Source organism: Zophobas morio, unplaced genomic scaffold, assembly GCF_036711695.1.
Source record: "Zophobas morio isolate AGI-343-1 ecotype UQ-CSIRO unplaced genomic scaffold, CSIRO_AGI_Zmor_V1 ptg000005l, whole genome shotgun sequence".
Classification (NCBI taxonomy): Eukaryota; Metazoa; Arthropoda; class Insecta; order Coleoptera; family Tenebrionidae; genus Zophobas; species Zophobas morio.
In genome coordinates this window covers 16,095,081-16,113,784 of record NW_026972110.1, presented here as the reverse complement: position 1 = coordinate 16,113,784, position 18,704 = coordinate 16,095,081, and the positions used below count along the sequence as shown (strand labels likewise).

At 35.9% G+C, this 18,704-nt stretch overlaps 3 protein-coding genes across 7 annotated transcripts in view; all 3 read right to left on the bottom strand.

The window, feature by feature from the left end:
* Positions 1-726: 726 nt before the first annotated feature.
* On the bottom strand, positions 727-12,126 carry LOC135122847 (uncharacterized). 4 transcript variants are annotated; one of them, XM_064047298.1, is made up of 11 exons: positions 11,983-12,126; positions 11,834-11,921; positions 11,161-11,609; positions 10,938-11,105; positions 10,672-10,884; positions 10,471-10,617; positions 9,622-10,292; positions 8,726-9,564; positions 2,731-5,244; positions 2,552-2,680; positions 727-2,499 (listed from the first exon to the last, which is right to left on the bottom strand). In XM_064047298.1, the coding sequence occupies exons 3-11, from the start codon at positions 11,587-11,589 to the stop codon at positions 2,150-2,152; spliced, it is 5,460 nt and encodes a 1,819-aa protein (XP_063903368.1). In that variant the 5' UTR covers positions 11,590-11,609; positions 11,834-11,921; positions 11,983-12,126; the 3' UTR covers positions 727-2,149. The 4 variants fall into 4 exon arrangements, with proteins under 4 accessions (XP_063903368.1, XP_063903371.1, XP_063903372.1 ...); XM_064047301.1 differs by having other exon boundaries at positions 11,834-11,886; XM_064047302.1 differs by lacking the exon at positions 11,834-11,921.
* Positions 12,127-12,349: 223 nt separating this feature from the next.
* On the bottom strand, positions 12,350-18,613 carry LOC135122853 (carcinine transporter). The gene is made up of 7 exons (XM_064047309.1): positions 18,522-18,613; positions 18,101-18,472; positions 17,796-18,054; positions 17,117-17,749; positions 16,885-17,066; positions 16,653-16,831; positions 12,350-12,672 (listed from the first exon to the last, which is right to left on the bottom strand). The coding sequence occupies exons 1-7, from the start codon at positions 18,546-18,548 to the stop codon at positions 12,483-12,485; spliced, it is 1,842 nt and encodes a 613-aa protein (XP_063903379.1). The 5' UTR covers positions 18,549-18,613; the 3' UTR covers positions 12,350-12,482.
* The window catches only part of Fs(2)ket (Female sterile (2) Ketel), a 22,957-nt gene continuing 22,790 nt past the window's right edge, over positions 18,538-18,704 (bottom strand). For both annotated transcript variants that reach the window (XM_064047307.1, XM_064047306.1), the window contains exon 6: positions 18,538-18,629. In XM_064047307.1, coding sequence (XP_063903377.1) covers positions 18,584-18,629 — 46 coding nt within the window. In that variant the 3' untranslated portion in view covers positions 18,538-18,583. The remainder of the gene's footprint in view (positions 18,630-18,704) is intronic.

The window sequence follows — 18,704 nt, the reverse complement described above, 5'->3', positions numbered from 1 at the left end:
TATGTGTCCTTTCCATGGATATAGGGATCGAAAAGAAGCGTCGCCATCCCAAGCCATTAGTGTACAAACCTATCTATTCTACAACCGTGGTTTGCACGTAGAAAACCCATATGGAAAAGAGCAATTTTCTTGTTTTCGTCCTTCAACCTCAACCAAACCATAAAAAAGTCGTCAATATGTCGGAAAGACTGCGCACTTTATCGTCAAAGTTAAATTACCGAGAAAAATAAAAATATCTCTTTGGCCTGTTTGGTATTATAAGCAACATTTTTCTTAATAAAAGTTGTAAAAATGAACTGCTATTTTGAGAACTGAATCTTATTTGCAATGGCAACAATGTCAATAGTACCAAATTAATGGCAACATTGCTTGCGCGAACTTGCTTATTTTAACCTTACTTACGCACGTCATCCTCACATCGAAGGGCAGTGGCGTATCTAGATGGGGGTTCGTCAGTTTTTTCTACAGAATTGTTGAAACCGGGAAAGAAATGGGTGTTTGAAAGTGTGCAGTTTTTCCGGTATAAATTTGAAATTTTTAGGTTTAATATTTTAAATAATAATCTACATAAAATTTTCTCCAGATTTGTTCCTACCCTGAAACAATGATATACAAAACTTGGAGATTTTCCATTAGTACAGAGAATGGTAAGAGCTTAACAATTGATGAAAGATGATTTTAAGTGGAAAGAAAAAAAAGGAATAAGTTCAAAACTTGCCCTAAGGATTGGTTTTAATTAAATTTTATTTTCAGACATTTCTTTTAAACGAAAATGTTGTTGGCTACGAGATTGTAGCACCTGACGCAGTTGTATCAAAGTTAGAAAAGTAAAAAATTGATTATGGAAGACATCGTTGTTACATTCTTAATCCAATTTAGATGAGTCCACAAAAGTTTTAGATTTGACTTAATAACATGATTTAGGTAAAAAATATAGACATTGTACGAAGATTTGAAACCTTTTTAAATTTCGAGGAATTATTAAATGCCCTTACGACTGAAATTGCAGCCAGCATTAAGAACGATCGGAGCTTACAATGTAGCCTTAATAAGTTTTCGTCTGGGTAAAATTATTAGAAGCAACAATATTGGTGCCAATGAAGGTCAAAAATCAGTATCTAGTTATGTCATATCTATATTATTTCTTAAAAAGGTACTTGATCACCAAAGTTACATATGTACAGTACAACACTTCCGTGCAAATCCAATTTTTATCATTAAATAAAAAATAGACATACAAATCTCAAACAGTAATAATTTAAAATCTTAACAAATATTATAAATACACATGAATATCGTATCAATAAAACTGTTCTTTAATGATAAAAAATGGCAATCTATCAGTACGACTAAATAAAGTATACAAAACATAGTGAAACTAAACTTATGCATAATCGTTACAGCAAATAATGGATATCACTAGAAATAAATATCACGATAAGTATTTTAAATAATAAAATTACACTCGCAACGATTGCTTTAAAACAGGAGTGTACTTTCAATGACGTACACTTACTAAAATTTATTTTTAAAGCAAAATTAATCATAGTTGGATCAGCTTACATTTTAACGCCATATTAAAATAAATTTACTTATACGTTTAATTTTACGCGAAGAGTGAGGCAATTAGAGTAACCTTTGTAACACTTTGTCTCCATAGTTAGAGCCTACAAATATATTCAGATGATTTGCGTCCCCGAAGACGCGTAATATAAAATCCTACATATACAGAAATTCTATCTAAAAATATTATATGTATCTTTAAAAATTATACAACAGTTTGATTTTTTTAAAAATAAAATCTTTGAAAGTCAAGCTGAGTGTATTACGTGTATTTATGATTTCTTTTAAATGCTTCCAACTCTCCTCCATGTTCACAGGAATTATTTTTACGAGTTCGACAGCTAACAAAGCAATAAAGTTGATTTCTACACCCTCTTGTCATCAGATTTGATTCTTTCAAGACATAACACTAACCTTTTTCGCAAAAGTACCGTTACAATTTTGAATAGAGTGTGCATGATCGAGATTCCGTAAATACTGGCTGAAGTAGAAAAAATCAGGGTTTGACTATTAACACTATCCAATATTTATACCAAAAGTTACTTTCCAATAAACTCACTCTGCTGGATAATCATACTTAGCAAACTTACGTCAAAATAACCAACTGTCCCGTATTTGTGGCATAAATGAGTCCTTGGCCTGAAGTCGGCAACCAACGAATACAGTTTACACTCTTATAATTAGTAGCTCTACTATCTCTATTCTGACCCAACTCCCTAAGAACCGGTAACCTATCTCCCGGCACGTTCTTCTGATCAATAATGAAAATCCTCGCCATCGTCCACCTGTCACTTGGCACAATTGATACTCTCCGCGACGCCAACCCAACCACCAGATGTCGACTCAAGGGCGAAAGGGCCACCGAAACGGCGTTTTGCTCGAAACTAGTGGTATACAAACACTGACCCAAGGTGTCCCATTTCAAACTGTAGACTCCTAAAATGCGAAACAGTTAATCTCGAATCCGAGATATTTAACTAAATCGTACCTAGCTTATTAGTTACGTTCAAGTAACCACCCGACGGTAATAAGGTCACTAAAATGGTCCCGTCTTTTGCTATATCCACACTAGCGTCGTTGTGGATCTTGCATTCGCTGACTATAATATTTTTCAAAGCTAAAATAAAAGCAACAGTTTAGTTGTACTAAAATGTGTGGAGGACGCACGATTATTGATGACTGGGATGTTCCCTAAGGAGATGTCCCACACCTGAATGCGATGATTCGGAGTAACAGTCGTTATCATATCACAGTCGTAGTTAGTTTCTCTTTGCGGATCATCGAGATCGGCGTCAAATGGATTGACGCTGGAGTAAAGAGGATGCAAGAATCTCGGCCTCAGTCCACTCATTTGTGGGAAAGTCCTCAACTCAGACATTCTTTCCGCCAGTCTTTGACGATGGGTCATTATTCTCTGATGAAACAAAGATGACTGCTCGGATATGGGTACATCGTTCACTTGAACCGACGGTACATTCCAGGGTCTAGGCGGATTCGAATTTGACGAAGCCTCTTCGTTATTATTATGAACTAAATTAACGTTGTTTGTACGATATAAGTTACTGCTTCTGGAGTTACTGTTGACGTACCATTCAGACTCATCATCGTTATCATCACTATTATTACTCGATACGTTTTCGAATCTTTGATTTCGCTCTTGGTTGTCTTGGTTGGAGTTCGAACTTGTGACGTCTTCATCTTCTCCTGTGTTATCCGAGTACCGCATTATCAAATCGCGCAAGCTACTCCAGCCACGTGTCATGTTATCACTATTGCTTTCGGGATTCGGAGGGACGTCCCTCGGTGGGTTATTATCGCTCGAGGACGTAGTGGGATCCGTGCCTAAATTTTGCGAGTGACGTCTCATGTTTAAATTTCTCAAGTACCTATTCAGCAACTGTCTCCTGTTAGTATCCGGGCGATTTGGCAACATTGCGTTGCGTCTAGCGTTATACGTCTGACCCAAAGCTCTATAAGCACGTCGCATCGTCAACCTCATATGTTGTAAACTTCGTGTCAGCTGTTGCGAATGGCTACTAAAGCGATTTTGAAGCATTTGCCCACACATTTGGTCTATCCGTGACGTCAGAGACTCTCTTTCCACGTCTAAATTCATGCCAGCAGGTGGCGGTATCGAATCGACAAGTTGTAAAAGCAACAAGTCTGAAAGTAGGAGCGCCATTGCGAGAACACTGTGTATCTGTCCGCGCAAACTCTGAGAAATATTCGCTCCTCCCAACTCTTCAATGTGTTTACTCATTCCATCCACAATCAAGCTTAGAAAATGGCGGGCGCCGAATCTCGAAGCGCCATCTTGAGTCACTATCACTGGTTCAGAGCGACCACTGCGAAACCGCCCACCTTCCAATCCATTACCCATAATCCTGTTCATTCGATTAACGCAGTCGTTCAACCTAATCGACAGAATTCGTTCACCTAATTCCGTCGCCACTGTTGAACGAGTTTGTTGTTGAGTAGCTTCTTGAGGTCTCGTGATAAGTCGGGTTTGTTCTGTGAGTAAGTGTTCGAGTCGGCGCGTCATGAGATTCAAACTTGAGGAATTTATTAGAGAGTAGCTAGAGAGATGACGTAGAGGGCTATTTGCTTCAGAGGGAGTCCTAGAAGGGGCGCTTCGACAAGGCCCGCTGTGTTTCATACCACGATCAGGCCTACCCGTGTATCTTCTAGGAAGGAAGAAAAAAGAACGTCTGTTGTGACGCTGAAGACGAAACAGACGCGACGGTGGGTAGGTTTTACGACCCGAACTTCTAGGCCTTGGTTGATTTTGCTCGGTGGAAGTACTAGCACTAGACGTATTGGGTTGTGGATTTTGCTGACTGGGTTCCTCGGACTGAGAGTCGTAGGGGCTAGAATCGCTGATTCTCGTACCGGCCATCATTTGCCTAACACTAGACATTCCAGTACTGCGACTTTCACCCGCTAACGACCTCATGTACCTGAGAAACTCCGTGATGAGTTGTCTGATTAACTGCAACTGTTCGACTTCGAACATCGTCCGATCGATTCGCTCTATACTTTCGACCTGATGCCTCAACAGTCTCGCTTGCCTCTGTATGTACGATATTGTCATATGCAATGACGTCATCAACGGCGACATGCCTTCGCCACTATTTTGATTTTGGTTATTTTCTGGAACTCTGGGATAGTTGTGGTCTGACTCCACCACACTCCTCCCTTCTGGAAGTGCGTCCCCTAAACTCCTAGTGTCACTACTAGTGGAGGCCTCTTGCGGTGAATTGTCTCGTATGTAAAATCTCTCATCGTTGAAACTCACTCGGGGTTCGCTGGATTCGCGTCTTCGATTTTCGTTTTGTTCAGAGTAATTGGGTAACATGGACATGGAACCTCCTAGATTTCTCAGGATGGTGTCAGATTGGTTCATTATGTTTTCTAAGCTTTCGGAAAAGCTGGTTAGCATGTCTGAGGTTTCGTTTGAACGAGTATTGGATCTGATGTTTCTGACATCGTTTAAGCTTGATTCTAAGCCTTGGACTATGTTTGAGTACATATTGCCTAAATTAACGAACGGTGAGTCTGTGGTACTGTCGGTATTTTCGGGTGGCTGGTTGTCTTGGGGGACGTTGTCTTCGGCGTTTGGACGTTCGGAGTAGTTGATTAGTTCGTCTATTGGAAATGTGTTACTGGTTGACAGGCGGCTACCTAGTAGATTATGGTAGAGTGTTAGATATTTTTCTTCTATTCTAATGCATAAATTTGAGTTTTATTTATTGACACCATTTCATCACTTATGGTAAAACATACAAATTGTAAATTAGTAAAACCATATTATAAGACATGCAATTTGCATATCACGTATTTTTTTAATTTATTGACGTAGATTGCATATTTTGTCGGTTTGAGAATATGTATGCATATTTATGTGTTTTACTTTGTCAGTTGAAAAAAATCGAAGCTAACTGTTTTCCTAAATTACTCGTAAAATCCGAAGTTAAGTCTGCTATTGTCATAGTTCGGACTTCTTAGAAGTCGCCGTAAATGGTTCATCAAGGGACAATACAATTTATTTATTATTGCCGTTTGGCGAAAGTTTGAGAACAGAGTTTGATTTATAAGGACGGTGTGTCTAAAGTCATAAAAGTTTAATTAGGTATATGTTGATTGAGCATACAGTATTTCATATCTGATATTGGCAAGTAAAAATGGGGAGAATAATTTAATGAAATATTTCTAATTCATTCATAGCTAGACATTGATTTGACACTGATCTCAATTTACAATTAAAAATTTTGAAAAACGTCTGACTGTTAACTGTAACAGCAAAAAAATGTGTAGTTTATAGAGTATTTATGTTTTATATAAAAATATGTTGTAGGTAATAAATTTAATTATTAATATTTCTCGTGTTTTTTGTTTTGTAGTTGTTTTTTTTTTCAGGTCGCCGGAGTAAATAGCATATGTGCATAAAACTGTCATATTTAGCAAAAATTGTGCATATTTCGAAAAAATGTTGTGCATACAGTTGGTTTCACAAAAAACGGGACAAGATGAGCAAATCAGGTTCTCATAAATCAATAAAAAGCAATGGGAATATGACGTTCATGTCACTGTCATTTGTCCCGTTTTTTTTTTAAACCAGCTGTATATATGGTATATTTTGAGAAATATTTGTGCATATAAATCCGTTTTTTACATATTATAAAAAAAAAGTAAATAGCATTATTATGATTTGCCTTTTTGGTACTTTCGTTGCTTAACGATTTGTAAAATTGCTGAAAATTTTCCCTCGTGTCTACAGCACAATCAAACAAATCCAGTTTCTGAATTACCTATAAAATTTGACTCCGCGAATTTTTGGCTTACTTTCGAGAAGTTTTTTTTTTTGTAATAACGCCTCTACACAGGTACGTACAACAAAATTGACAGTTCTTCGCGGAGTTAAAGAAGCCTGAAAAACTTATTGTGTTATAAAAATTTTAAGGGGAAAATTAACCCTTATCCTACCTTTTTAGAAGCTACTGAAGGATAAATAGGTAAAATTAATTTATTTTAGTAAATCCTAGCAACTGTAACAATAATAAAAAAATAAGAGACTCCTTTGTTGTTATAGAGACGAAAGATTACTTTTTTATCAGAGGCGTACAACGAATTTGGACATAAATTTTAATATTTTTTATCTCTAAAAGGAGAACACTTTTACGTGAACTTTTTTTTTACTTTTAGCGCCCACACTTCGAGACCAATTGCCGATTTTATTTTGTACGTACCTTTCAATAAGACGCTGTATACTACATATAAGTTTCAATTGAGTTTTTCTTAATAAAATGTGAGGACATCATCAACTTTTGAGAAAGGACAAATACCGGGTGTCTGGAAAATGGCGGATTAACTCTTCAGTACGTTATGTACGGAGGTTTCGGGAGTCCCAAAAAAAATAATTTTTTCTTTACGATGTAGATTACAAAAAAAAAACGTAATTTTATAAAAGTAAAATTGGCAACACTGCACGCACCTAATGCGTGAATATTATATCTCCGGCTTACTTTCTGATTTCTTACCAACGATGGTGACTGAAATCCACCTTTTATTTTGTTAGGACAATGACCGTAACAATCAATAGTGATTAATCGTCGTGCATTATTATTAATAAAACAAGCTGTTATTTTTCATCAATAAAAAACCAAAAAAACATTTAATAAGACATTTTTATGAATTATAAACAAAAACAAAACCAACAAAAGAAAAATCCATTAAAGCATAACCAACGAAACACTAGAGAAGATGTTCAAAACTCCTGCCTTGTGCTTGTAAGGACTCCTAATGTTTCCAAATTTTGATCATTTTTTGTAAAAATTAGTCATCAGTACTTGCTAAGAGAAAACTGATTTTGGCAAATGACATGCCCTCGACGAAAAGAAAGGGCGGTTGGGCGGGGCAAATAGCTGCTAAGATAAGACTGATTTTGGCACATGAGATACCCTCTAAGAAAAGAGAGGGTGGGTGGGCGGGGCTAGTCTTCCAAACAGGAATATCTAGAACCTCAAGATCGGTTTAAATTTCCAAAAAAAAAAAAAAAAATGCGAAGAGTTAAATACGCCATTTTCCAGACACCCGGTATATGAATTTGGATAGGCACTGTGCTCTCAGCGTTTCAGAAAAATGAGACACGTAGTTTTTTATTTTATCGATAAAATAAATCGCTTCATTCATTTTTTTAAGACACCTGTACAACAAAATTTAAAACATATGTGCATATTTAAGATTTACCTAGCACAAAGTTGAGATTACGTTAAATTGTAAAATTTTGTTGTGCAATTATGATTCTTTTCCCAAATTCTAGATATCTCGGTAACAAAATAAAGGGCGATTAATAAACCACATGTACAAAGTGTCTATATAATTTAAAGAATTTCGCCGCTTGTAAGGAATTTTTTTTACTATACAGTTTTGATTAAAATTTAAATTCAAATATGACAGAATAAATGTTCAAAGTGACACCCATCTTGCTACAAATGCTACCTAACAATTTTCGATAGGTATTATGATGTATGAATCATTTATAGACACTCTGTATATAACCACATGATTTTAGTAACTGCCAAATATCTCTCTCAATTCAATTCAAACAGTGCAACATTTCGAAGCTAAAATTTTTGCATATTTTGAAAGTGCTGCAATTAAAAAATATATAAACGCCTTTAAAATTTAAAACTTTGGTATTCTTTAAATTTGTGAAAGTGTAATTTTTTTTAAATGTATTGTAAATTTTTGCATTTACAATTTATTTAAATTTCTCAATGTTAATACACTCAAATGCACAAAATATCCACAGAATTGTTAAAAAAGACCCAAGACATGCATCTGGTTCTATAAAACGATTAAAATATTTTATTCATAACCACCGAAATCAGCATTTGTTCACATAATTAACGATTCACCAATATCGACGAAAAAAAAGTTTGATAAAGTTTTAACGAAGTCTCGTATTTTATAGCAGATACCTATGTTATAATCATATTGCTGATTTTTGTTTTGGTTTTGTTTCTGCGGGATTATATAAAATTGAACTTCCTTTTAGATATACTTACAACCAATGATAAACTATCACTCTACTAAGATCAATCTACATCATCCTCAGGTACTACAAGGGATAGTAATACTACCACACGCAAAAAGTAGTTACCTATCCTAAACGGAGAACCTCTTCTACACCTCAACGATGATCGGTTGTAGTTAACTCTCGTTGGCATAAACGCCGAGATCCTATGTGCTGGCAATCGCCGCCTAGGGTAGGCCCTACTGTATATAGGAGAACTCGTCCTCGAATGTATCCCACTGCTGCTACCAACGGGGCTTGAACGTGAAGCATCATCCGAATTGGAAGTGCCAGTTCTCGACTCCGACTGTTCCTCATGCCTCTGCAGCAACCTCCTAAACATACTATTTTCAACAGTGACCGCATTCGGTCGTATTAAATCTTGGTCGCGATTCGCCGACATAGAAATCGGCGAGGACCTCAAATCCGAATTATTCGTCTGTTCCTCTATACTAGGTCCTGCAGCAGGTGAAGACGTGCTTAAATTAACCGGGCTATTGTTGCTTGCCGTGGAAACATTAGGTTCTGCAGGGTTTATAGAAGTTTGGTTTTCGCTACTTTCCACTTCAGTCAGTAGAATTGTCATTAATAACTGTTCTAGTTCCATGATAAAGTTTCTAACGCCGCTGATGTTTGTCAAGTTCGTGGATGTTGATGCTAGTGCGCTACTAGATGACGCTAACGCGGTGTTGCTGCCACTGGCAGTGTGAACACAGTCTGGTTCTGTATCGTTACTAGTGTTTCTATTTTGATTTTGATTTTTGGGATCGTTGCACAATCGAGGTCTTAAGCCGCTGCGTTCATCGTCAGAGCTGCTACTGTCTGACGATGTGTCCAAAACGGGCCTTCTGTTCGGCTTTTTCATGAAAGTGGGACACATTTGTCTGAATTTTAATCTTTCATGGGCCCTACTGTTCTCAAATCGTCTGTTACACAAATCAGAAGATCACAAATTTATAAATAATACTAACCTGCTAACGTACCTGATCAGTTTAGGTCTATCACAGGCAGGAAGCGACTTGATGATTGGTAAAAACCGATTCCTAACTTCCTCGGCTAGAGGGCGTATATTCGAAAGAATGTCATCAGTACTGGTGGTCGTCCCTCGACTAGTACTAGGTTGCGGTTCACTAGTCGAAGGACCCGCTTCTCGGTCAGTGCCCGACAATTTCCGTTTCAGAGTTTTAGGGCACAATATCCTCACGCCGGAATTCCTGACTGGTTTATCTTGAAGTCCACTGGTTGAGGGTTCCGGCTGCGGACTTCTTTCGTTGATAATGAGAACTCGTCGGGGACTCTGGGTCTGTGTTGCGGTTTCAGTGTGAGATGATCCGCTACTGGTTGAAGGTTGGGTGGAATCATCAGATTTGCTTCGCTTTTCTTGAGTTGATTCTTCGGCGTTTTCTGACGATTTGTGTTTTCGGGAGTCAGATGTTTGTGTACTTTGAGCTTCAGTGGGTTGCTTTTTCATTGCTAAGATTCTGCTAGGCATTACTAGAGATGAACTGCAATTCTGGGAGGTTGATGGTTGGGGATCGCTTTGATTTTGATTTGAAGTGGTTGTCCCTGAGGTACTTGCTTGCGATTCGGGGGCTTGTGTACCACTTGTTGCGCTAGTAGCATTTGGTTCCATGGGATCAGTACCCCGATCAATCTAATAAGAAAAATGTATATGGAAATAAATATAGAAATTTTGCTTGACATTATTTTGCAATGATTTTCGAAGATTATGCGCCAATAAAAATGCAGAAAAATAAAAATCGGACAATTTTCTTCAATTTAAAAATTAGAATGTTGTAGCAACTTCAAAACCCAAAGTGTAAAAGTCTTACCATTGTTGGTGGTTTATAAATTTTCAGATAGCGTTGCACCAACTGTTCATATTCTTTAAGAAGATTTCTGTATGAGGCAGTTATTCGCCTCTCCCGTTCAGGAACACTTGACACCACTTCCCGTGTTGCTTCAGTAACTTGAGGCACCTGGAATATTACAAAAGTTCAGAAGGATTTTCCTCTGCAAAAATTTCTACCCACGTTTCGTACTCCTAAATCTATAGCCGTTCTTTCTTGTAGAGTTGTGGAATTCACAAGTCTTGGGGTAATTCTGAGTCTGTAAGGGCTAGCTGATCGCTCTGCTTGTCTTGGAACCGGCACAGGAGCCCGCACCCTTTCCCACCTAGTCTGCGGGCTGTTAGCAATCCCCGTTATTAATTTATGCCCCAACTTATCGAAAGCTACATATCTAATCTACAAATGTGATATTCTTAGTAAAAAACTTCGCAAACGCACATTTTAAATACTTTTTCTTTAGGATTAGCTGTAGCAACTTGAACGAACGGTTCAGGCATGCTCCAATCCCAAAAATAGAGCTCATTGTAAGTTGCTATAACCAATACCCGATCATTTGGATGAAACGCTATGGATGCGATGACCGACTGGTTGCCAGCAGTCCAAACTTCGCTACCTCCCTAAATAACCACCAAAGTTAGCAAATTAAACAAGTGGTTCAAGTTGTGATATTACACTAAGATCCCATATCCGAACTTCTCCCCCCAGACATCCTGACGCCACAATTTGGTTGGAAGTGGGATGAAACGCGATGCACCAGGGTGTTCTTGGATGCCCAGTTAGGATTTTTATGTTTTTTCCACTTTTAATATCAGTAACATAGATATCGTGATTGCCGTGAGTAGATGCCACTTTTGAACCATCTGGACTAAAAACCATGAGAAAAGTGGATCTTGCTTGGCCTGGCATCTCACAGCGCATCTCATCATAACACTTCTTTCTAACAAGCTCATCTTCAGCATAGATCTCTAGATTTTCTTTAGCTTTAATATTTTTTTTCAAGTGGTTTAAAGTTCGATCCTCGAGCCCTCGAAGCAGATCTAAGGCTTCACTGGCGGATTCTTTGGGCATATGACGACGAAAGTCATATTCATCAGGGTTCATCTTCTCATAATGTCTTTCAGCTAGAATATTATGTTAAAATTATCCAATGAATTGTGTCTGATAATAAAAACACTGGTGTGGATATAAAAAGAGTGGTATAAAAAGTAAGATTCGTGTTTGCTATGCGTCTCAAACATTAATTGTAGATACAAAAGATAAGTATAACTGTGGGCAAGGTTGTACAGTTGTAAACAAACACATTGGAGTTATTTTGTAAAAATTAGTGGTCATTTGAAACACTTACGCTTGCTTTTCCTTGAGAAAATGATACAAACGTAATAATTCTTGTGTTTACACCTAAGAAATGCAAAAGGGTTGGGCTTAGAGGTCGTCTGTACAAAAATAAATCATTTGAAGTGCATCATTTCATAGGTTAAGTAAGGACTTTATTACCTTACGATACGTACGAAATTCACATATTTAACAGTAATTACACTTTAAAACGTGAATTAACAGATTCAGAAACTTGCACAATAGCAGATAATGCATTAAAACGTTTTTAAATTAGAATGCAAGATTATGCACTTTGACGTGATAACATAAGATTTGACAACTGACAATGACACTACAGGCTGTCCAACAAATTTCACTCACTTTTCAAGATGCCGAAGTTCCTTGATTTAAATAAGTAAACTTCTTTGTTTCACCTTTAGCTTTTTTGTCAATGAAAATAATAAACAGTATTTAAATCGTGCTTAAAAGTTTGGTTCATATTAATTAAACGCAGCTTATGTACTATGTGGCCAGAAAAAAAAAACAGTTACAGTAACACTTTATTGCGATAAACAATTACAATATGCGACCTTACCTTCAGGATACTGTTGCAACAAAATTTTAAGTTCACCTTAAAAATACAAATACAGAATTTTTTAAATGTAATAATTTAATATAATTTAAAACCAGTTGGTAATTTTCATACTTCCATCAGCGTCTTTAGGTGTGTCCATTATACTTGCTTGTCGTACAAGTCGGTGAACTGAAATTTTTCGCAGAACTGGGTGATTCAAGGGCGTGTCCTCGGGTGCTTCAGAGTTCATGGGTTCAAGTTCTAAATCGTCGAAATTCTCTTTAGAAGCGTCCGGTCTAAAAAAAGTGGTCAGATCCAGTTAGGTATATAACATAATAACTACATAAATAATATGTAAGAGTGCTACATGTATAATTTGCCGTAAAGTTCTATGCACATAAATTCCATAACCTTCGTGGTTTTTTTTTTTTTTTGAGATACAAGTACTAACTTGAAGTTATATTAAATTAGTAATTCAGCTTTATAGAAGAAATTGATACATAAATCTTAATTAATGTTCAGAGTTTGTGTTTTGGCAAAAGTTTGAAGAAGTTTAATATTTCTAAAATACTCCAAAATTTAACACCACATATATATATTTTTTTATAATAACTTACATTATAAAGCTAGAAATAGAGGTGGATTATGTAATTTCACTAAAGAAACATGTGTTGCATATTTCAAGTGATGATGTCATCAATTTTTTCAAAAAGATTACAAAAAGTTTAATTAATGGCATCAAATTCACAAGTCTTACACTTAAAAATTATAAATACAATAATCTTTGGTAGTTTGGTAAATGATTAACACACACAGGTGGAACAAGCAAAGTACATTTGAATACACTAAATTCTGTATAAAAAGTAATTATGAGCAAAGCTAGTGAAAGCAAAAGCAGTTTTGTGAAAAAAAAAATAACTTTTCATGTAAAATATTTTTTTAATTTGTGTGTTGTTTTTGCCACGACAGTTATCAACAACCTCAACGTTTGCACAACTTTCCAGTGACCTATTTTTGTTATCACATGACCAATGTTTTTGAACCACAAACTATGGAACAAAAGAAATTTGCATTTATTTTTTTCTTGACAACATTCATTACGCATATCCTCGTCTCATAAAGACGTTAACTTCCGTACAATTTATTCAAAAAAAAAAAAACAATTACATTTTGAGTAATTCAGTCACTTTTACAATTACTTTTTGCAATTACCTTTAACCCAAATACTCAAACATATTGTTTTGTTTTTCTCTAGGAATGGTTTACCTTCGATAATAGAGAAGATTAATCTAGTAGAGAGTTAAAATCTAACACGAGTTTAGCACAGAATTTGTTAAGAAACCAGGTAACCATAATACACATAAGCTCTTCATCACTTTAAGGGTGAGCTAAAGCATATTCCAGCATAGGGAAATATGTACATATAAACTTCTGCCCAAGTTTTGCCAAAAGTATACGTCCGATTGTAATAAATTTCACACCGTTGAAATGAGCGTAAAAAACCCTACCCAGACTGCTTTTCCGTTTTTTAAATTTTGTTGTCAAAAAAAAACTACAACGCGTTAAAATTGTGATGAGTATGAGATTATCTGGTTTTCCGTATTAATGGATCAATTTTAAATTTTCAAAAGGGTATATTAGGAGAAATTGTATTAAAAAATTCATTGCGCTTTACAGAAATAAAATATGTGATGAGTGTGAGATTATCTGGTTTCCGCTATTTTTGGAACAATTTTAAATTTCCAAAAAGGTATATTAATAGAAATTGTGTTAAAAAATTCATTGAGCTTTACGGAAATAAAATATCTTAATAAATAATTTTCATTCTAACACGTTTTTTCTTGGCCCTTTGGACCCATACAACAAATATCTAAAACTGTGTCTTCATCAAATTTTTCAAAGTGCAAAAAGTAATTGTCAAAGTAATGTATTACTTTTTAAAAGTAATGAGTATTGTAATGAATTCTTAAAAAAAAAAAAAGAATTTGTAATTCCAATGAATTGTTATTGTTACTGAATATTGAGTAATTATAATGCATTTTTAAAAGTAATTGTTCCAATCACTGCATATTTCTCACAAATTTTTCTAACACTTATTTATAGGGTACAAAACACTATCCCGGGTGTCCCATGTAACACTTTCGGGCGCAATAACTCAGGCATTTTTGAACGGATTGTTATGAAATTTGAAATGTAGGTATTTAGATATGTGAGGATTAATATGAACCGGTGAGAATATTCATTATCTTGAAAAAGTAAATTTTCCATTCCTTAATTTAATTTTGAATTAATTAAGTTTTGCATCCCTTGATTAAACATGAAAAATAAATACTGTATGTAAAAATTCATGTCTGGTTAGCCAAAAAAACATAAATTATTGCGCAAATAATTCCAAAAAGTATTAAAGGATAGGTAGCTATGAAACAAAAAACTGCTATCCTCTCATTTTGGATACCCTTGCGGGAATTTGATACCTGTTTGCCAAGAGTTATTTTATGAATTTTAAGAAAATACTAATTTTCAGTTGCTCCACTACAACCTTTTTGTTGAAGGTGCAAAACTGCTTTAGGTTCAGGAATTAATTCTAACTTGAATGGAAATAATTTTGCTATTAGGTATATTTAACACTTTGTTTTTTGTTCACTCGTTTTAGGTCTTGTACACTTCCCGTATCTTCAAATAAGTTTACTATTCTTTGTACTTTGAATTTGGTAAATTCGTCATCTGGATACCGTTCGATAAGAGTCATCTAGGTCTGTACGGCATTCTCCGTAGGTTAAAACATAGGTTAAAATGATTTCGGTTTTGATAATTAAAGAAAAGCGAACCATTTTCAATAATGTGTCAGATTTTGACAAACATGTCAGGGGTGTACAAAATTTAACTCGGCGACGCGGGAAATTGTTTTGCACCGACAGCACTATCAAATTAAAAAAAAAACAAATTAATTAATTTTTGCGTTTTTATTAACGTAATTCTTTTAAACAAAAACATAGATTTCATTAATTTTTCGCACACAGGTGTTATTTTAGTTGCTTAAAGTTATAACGCAATTTTGCATAATTTTTAACAACAGGAATCTGTTTTAAAATTCGTTTTTTTTTTTGTTATCAGCCTAATCCTTACCTATTATATTACACCTGTGTTAAATTTGATAAAAATCCCTGAGTTATTGCGCCCGAAAGTGTTACGTGGGACACCCGGTATATAACTGAAATTTATTTTCACGCTCCTCTAAATTGATAATATCTATTTATTTTAAAACTCTACACAAAAAGATTAACCAACGTTTTATTTATTAATATTCTTACAGACGGCTCGCCTTTTCTCAGTCCACTGGTACCACAATTTGAATATCAAAATTTATACATAGCCCATCCAAAATTGAATGACGTCAGTTTAAAAAATATTAATAATTCAATAATTGCTCTTATTTCTCAAATTTGAGTCAACATTTTCGAAAATTATTACTTCAAAGTATATTTTCATTAATATATTTTCACTCCAAGTGTGATTATTCTGTTAGGTACTTAACTGGTCCATTGCAAATCCAAATCTTAAGCTTACTTTAGGCACGAGATACCAGAGGCATTTACTGTGTCGGAAGTTCAACGTACATAATTTTAGCGTTTTGTTCATGACATCAAGTTATTTTTAATGCAAGTTTCATGCAAAAATTCGTGTCGTGTTGCAGCAACAACCTATAATTGAATTTTATTTGACCTCGTTTTATGTCAAATTAGATCCTGTTATTAGTGTAAAAATACAGTTTAAAATCATGTACATGTAATATAATATGTAGTAGAGTTTGAAGACAACACGGTACGAATTTTAAAGTATAATTGACATAAATAAATTTGAATAAATACAATAATGCGTTAGTTAAAATCCTCCAATACATCGATAAATAAAACTTTGTTTTGGAAATATTTATAAAATTTTCGACCATTTCGTTTTGGTGATATGTACGGTCGCGGCTATACAAAACTGGACCTAGGCTAAATAAAAAAAAAAACAGAGTTTAATTATTAATGTTCTATTTGACAAATCAAATAATTTTGATAAACACTAACTAAAACTTTGTTGAAGTGAGTTACGTCAAACTAAGAGCAGTAGTACCACCCAAAGCTTGAGAGGCAAAGCCAACTTACTGTTGATCACACGGTCCACTGTTTACAATTTTAAATTACTACCAGAAAAAGTCTACGAATTCTTGGTGGATAAAACATCAATTACAATTACAAAGGTTCATTTTTGCGTCCACACAAAAACTTACTTTAAAGGAATGCATCTGCAGCAATCTTGAACCGTAAAATCTTTTCCAAACTCTTCTCCCTCGTCTAATGTCTGGGGCAATCGATGGTGAAGTGTCTCTGGTAACCTCAATCCAACGACTCCACCAACAACAGAGATTATCCCCATTATTAAAAGAGGCAAAACTACCATTTCCGAGCCCTTTCGACAATAAATTCCATTAAAAATAAACCCATTTACATCACCTGACTCACCAAGAAAGTAATAAATGGTATTATAATACGTCCCAAACCTCCAATATACGCAGCCACTCCAATCCCAATTCCACGCAACTGCGTTGGAAATAACTCCCCAGCAAACGGATAAATTATAAGAAACGACGCAGCAATCGCCGACTTTGCCATCAAGAAAAAAGCCAGAAGCAACCCAACAGAATCTAGAATTTTTGTCATCAAGGAATGATTGTCGTTTTAAATATACACGTACCATCTGGTATTAGAATGGTGACAATACAACAAACGCCACTCACAATCATACACAAACACAACGGCCACCGCCTCCCCCATCTGTCCATCATCAACCAACACATCAAATAACTCGGAATTTCTATAGCCGAAGAAAGAAAAAAACTCATGCTTTCGTCACTACCCATAGACGGCCCGTAGTAACTCAAACCAACATAAACCACCTCATTGGAAAACCAGTTTAACGTAATAAGTATGGTTTTTAGCCTCATGTTTGGGGTCGAACACAGTTCTGAACACCGGGGAGTTTTATTGTAACGTTCCTCTTCGCTCAACGTTCTTCGACAGAACATTTTTTGCTTTAATTGTTGCTTGAAACTGGACGGTAATTCTTTTTTGTTAACTCTGGCCAGAGTTTCTAGAATTTTGGACGCTTCTTCAAAGCGACCCTTCGCGAGTAACCAACGAGGACTTTCGGGTAGTACGAACCAGTAGAAGTAATATAGAACGAACGGTAGTGATGTAGCAATTGTTAAATGAACCCAGTCGCGAACCAAATATGTAATTGCAGACAACATGAGTAAACCTAAGGTGTAAAATAAACACACCATGACTGTAACGAAGGAGCGGTAGTTGGGACCTACTAACTCGAGGGCTGTAAAATATAATTGTTATGACGTCGAGACACTTAAGGCACTTACAAATAATGAAAGGTATCTGATAGATGGCTGGTATTGTAAGCCCTACTATAGTTCTACTGGCAGCCCACCACCAAAAATTTTGCGCAGTTGCTGTGAAAACACTACCAACTAGTAAAGTCGTAAGACATACGAAGAACGACTTTTTTCGACCTATGCTGTCGTTAAGTAAACCAAAATAGTATACACCCACCGGCCCACCCAGATTTAAAGCCACTAAACCTAAAGTGGGGTATATACTTTTATCACAAACCAGTTCAAACTGAAATCAACAAATAAAGCTAAAGCTATTCAATTTAGATACATACATCTGTGATTATGCTTGACGTTGTATCATTTTCAAACTCCCAGCCGTCAGTGCATTGTTCCGTGGGCCACGATGCGTTAATCCTGGTTTCGTCACCGTCCCAAACGTCTGTCCAATTTAACGTATACCTTAAACACTTGGAGAACGTTTTGTTGTGCTTTGGAATGAAAATATTTCTGCGTTGTTCTGCGGTAAAATTAAAAATGTGGGGGGTTTTGCACCAGTGGTCTGGTGTGTGGGTCATGAAGAGCTGGTTAAAAGCGCAAAAGCCGCAGGGGAAACACGCCGGGAGGCATACGAACCACAGCATTAGCTTCTGGTACAGACCAAATTCGCCTACTTGGGGTAAAAGATCGTCTAAATCGAGGCATTCCTAAAATCTGGTTGGTTAAATACGTACTTGGGTGTGGGGTCAAGCGTACCTTTTTCTGTCGGTCGTTGTGATCCATTTTCCGCAATACTGAGCCATCGTTTCTGGATTAACTTACGAAGCCTTAGTAGTGAGGTTTATGAGATTATTTCCCGTTTTCCTGAAATCAATCACTCCTCATATAAATGACTGACCAAATGATGTCTTGAAATGCAGCACGACACATACACAACCC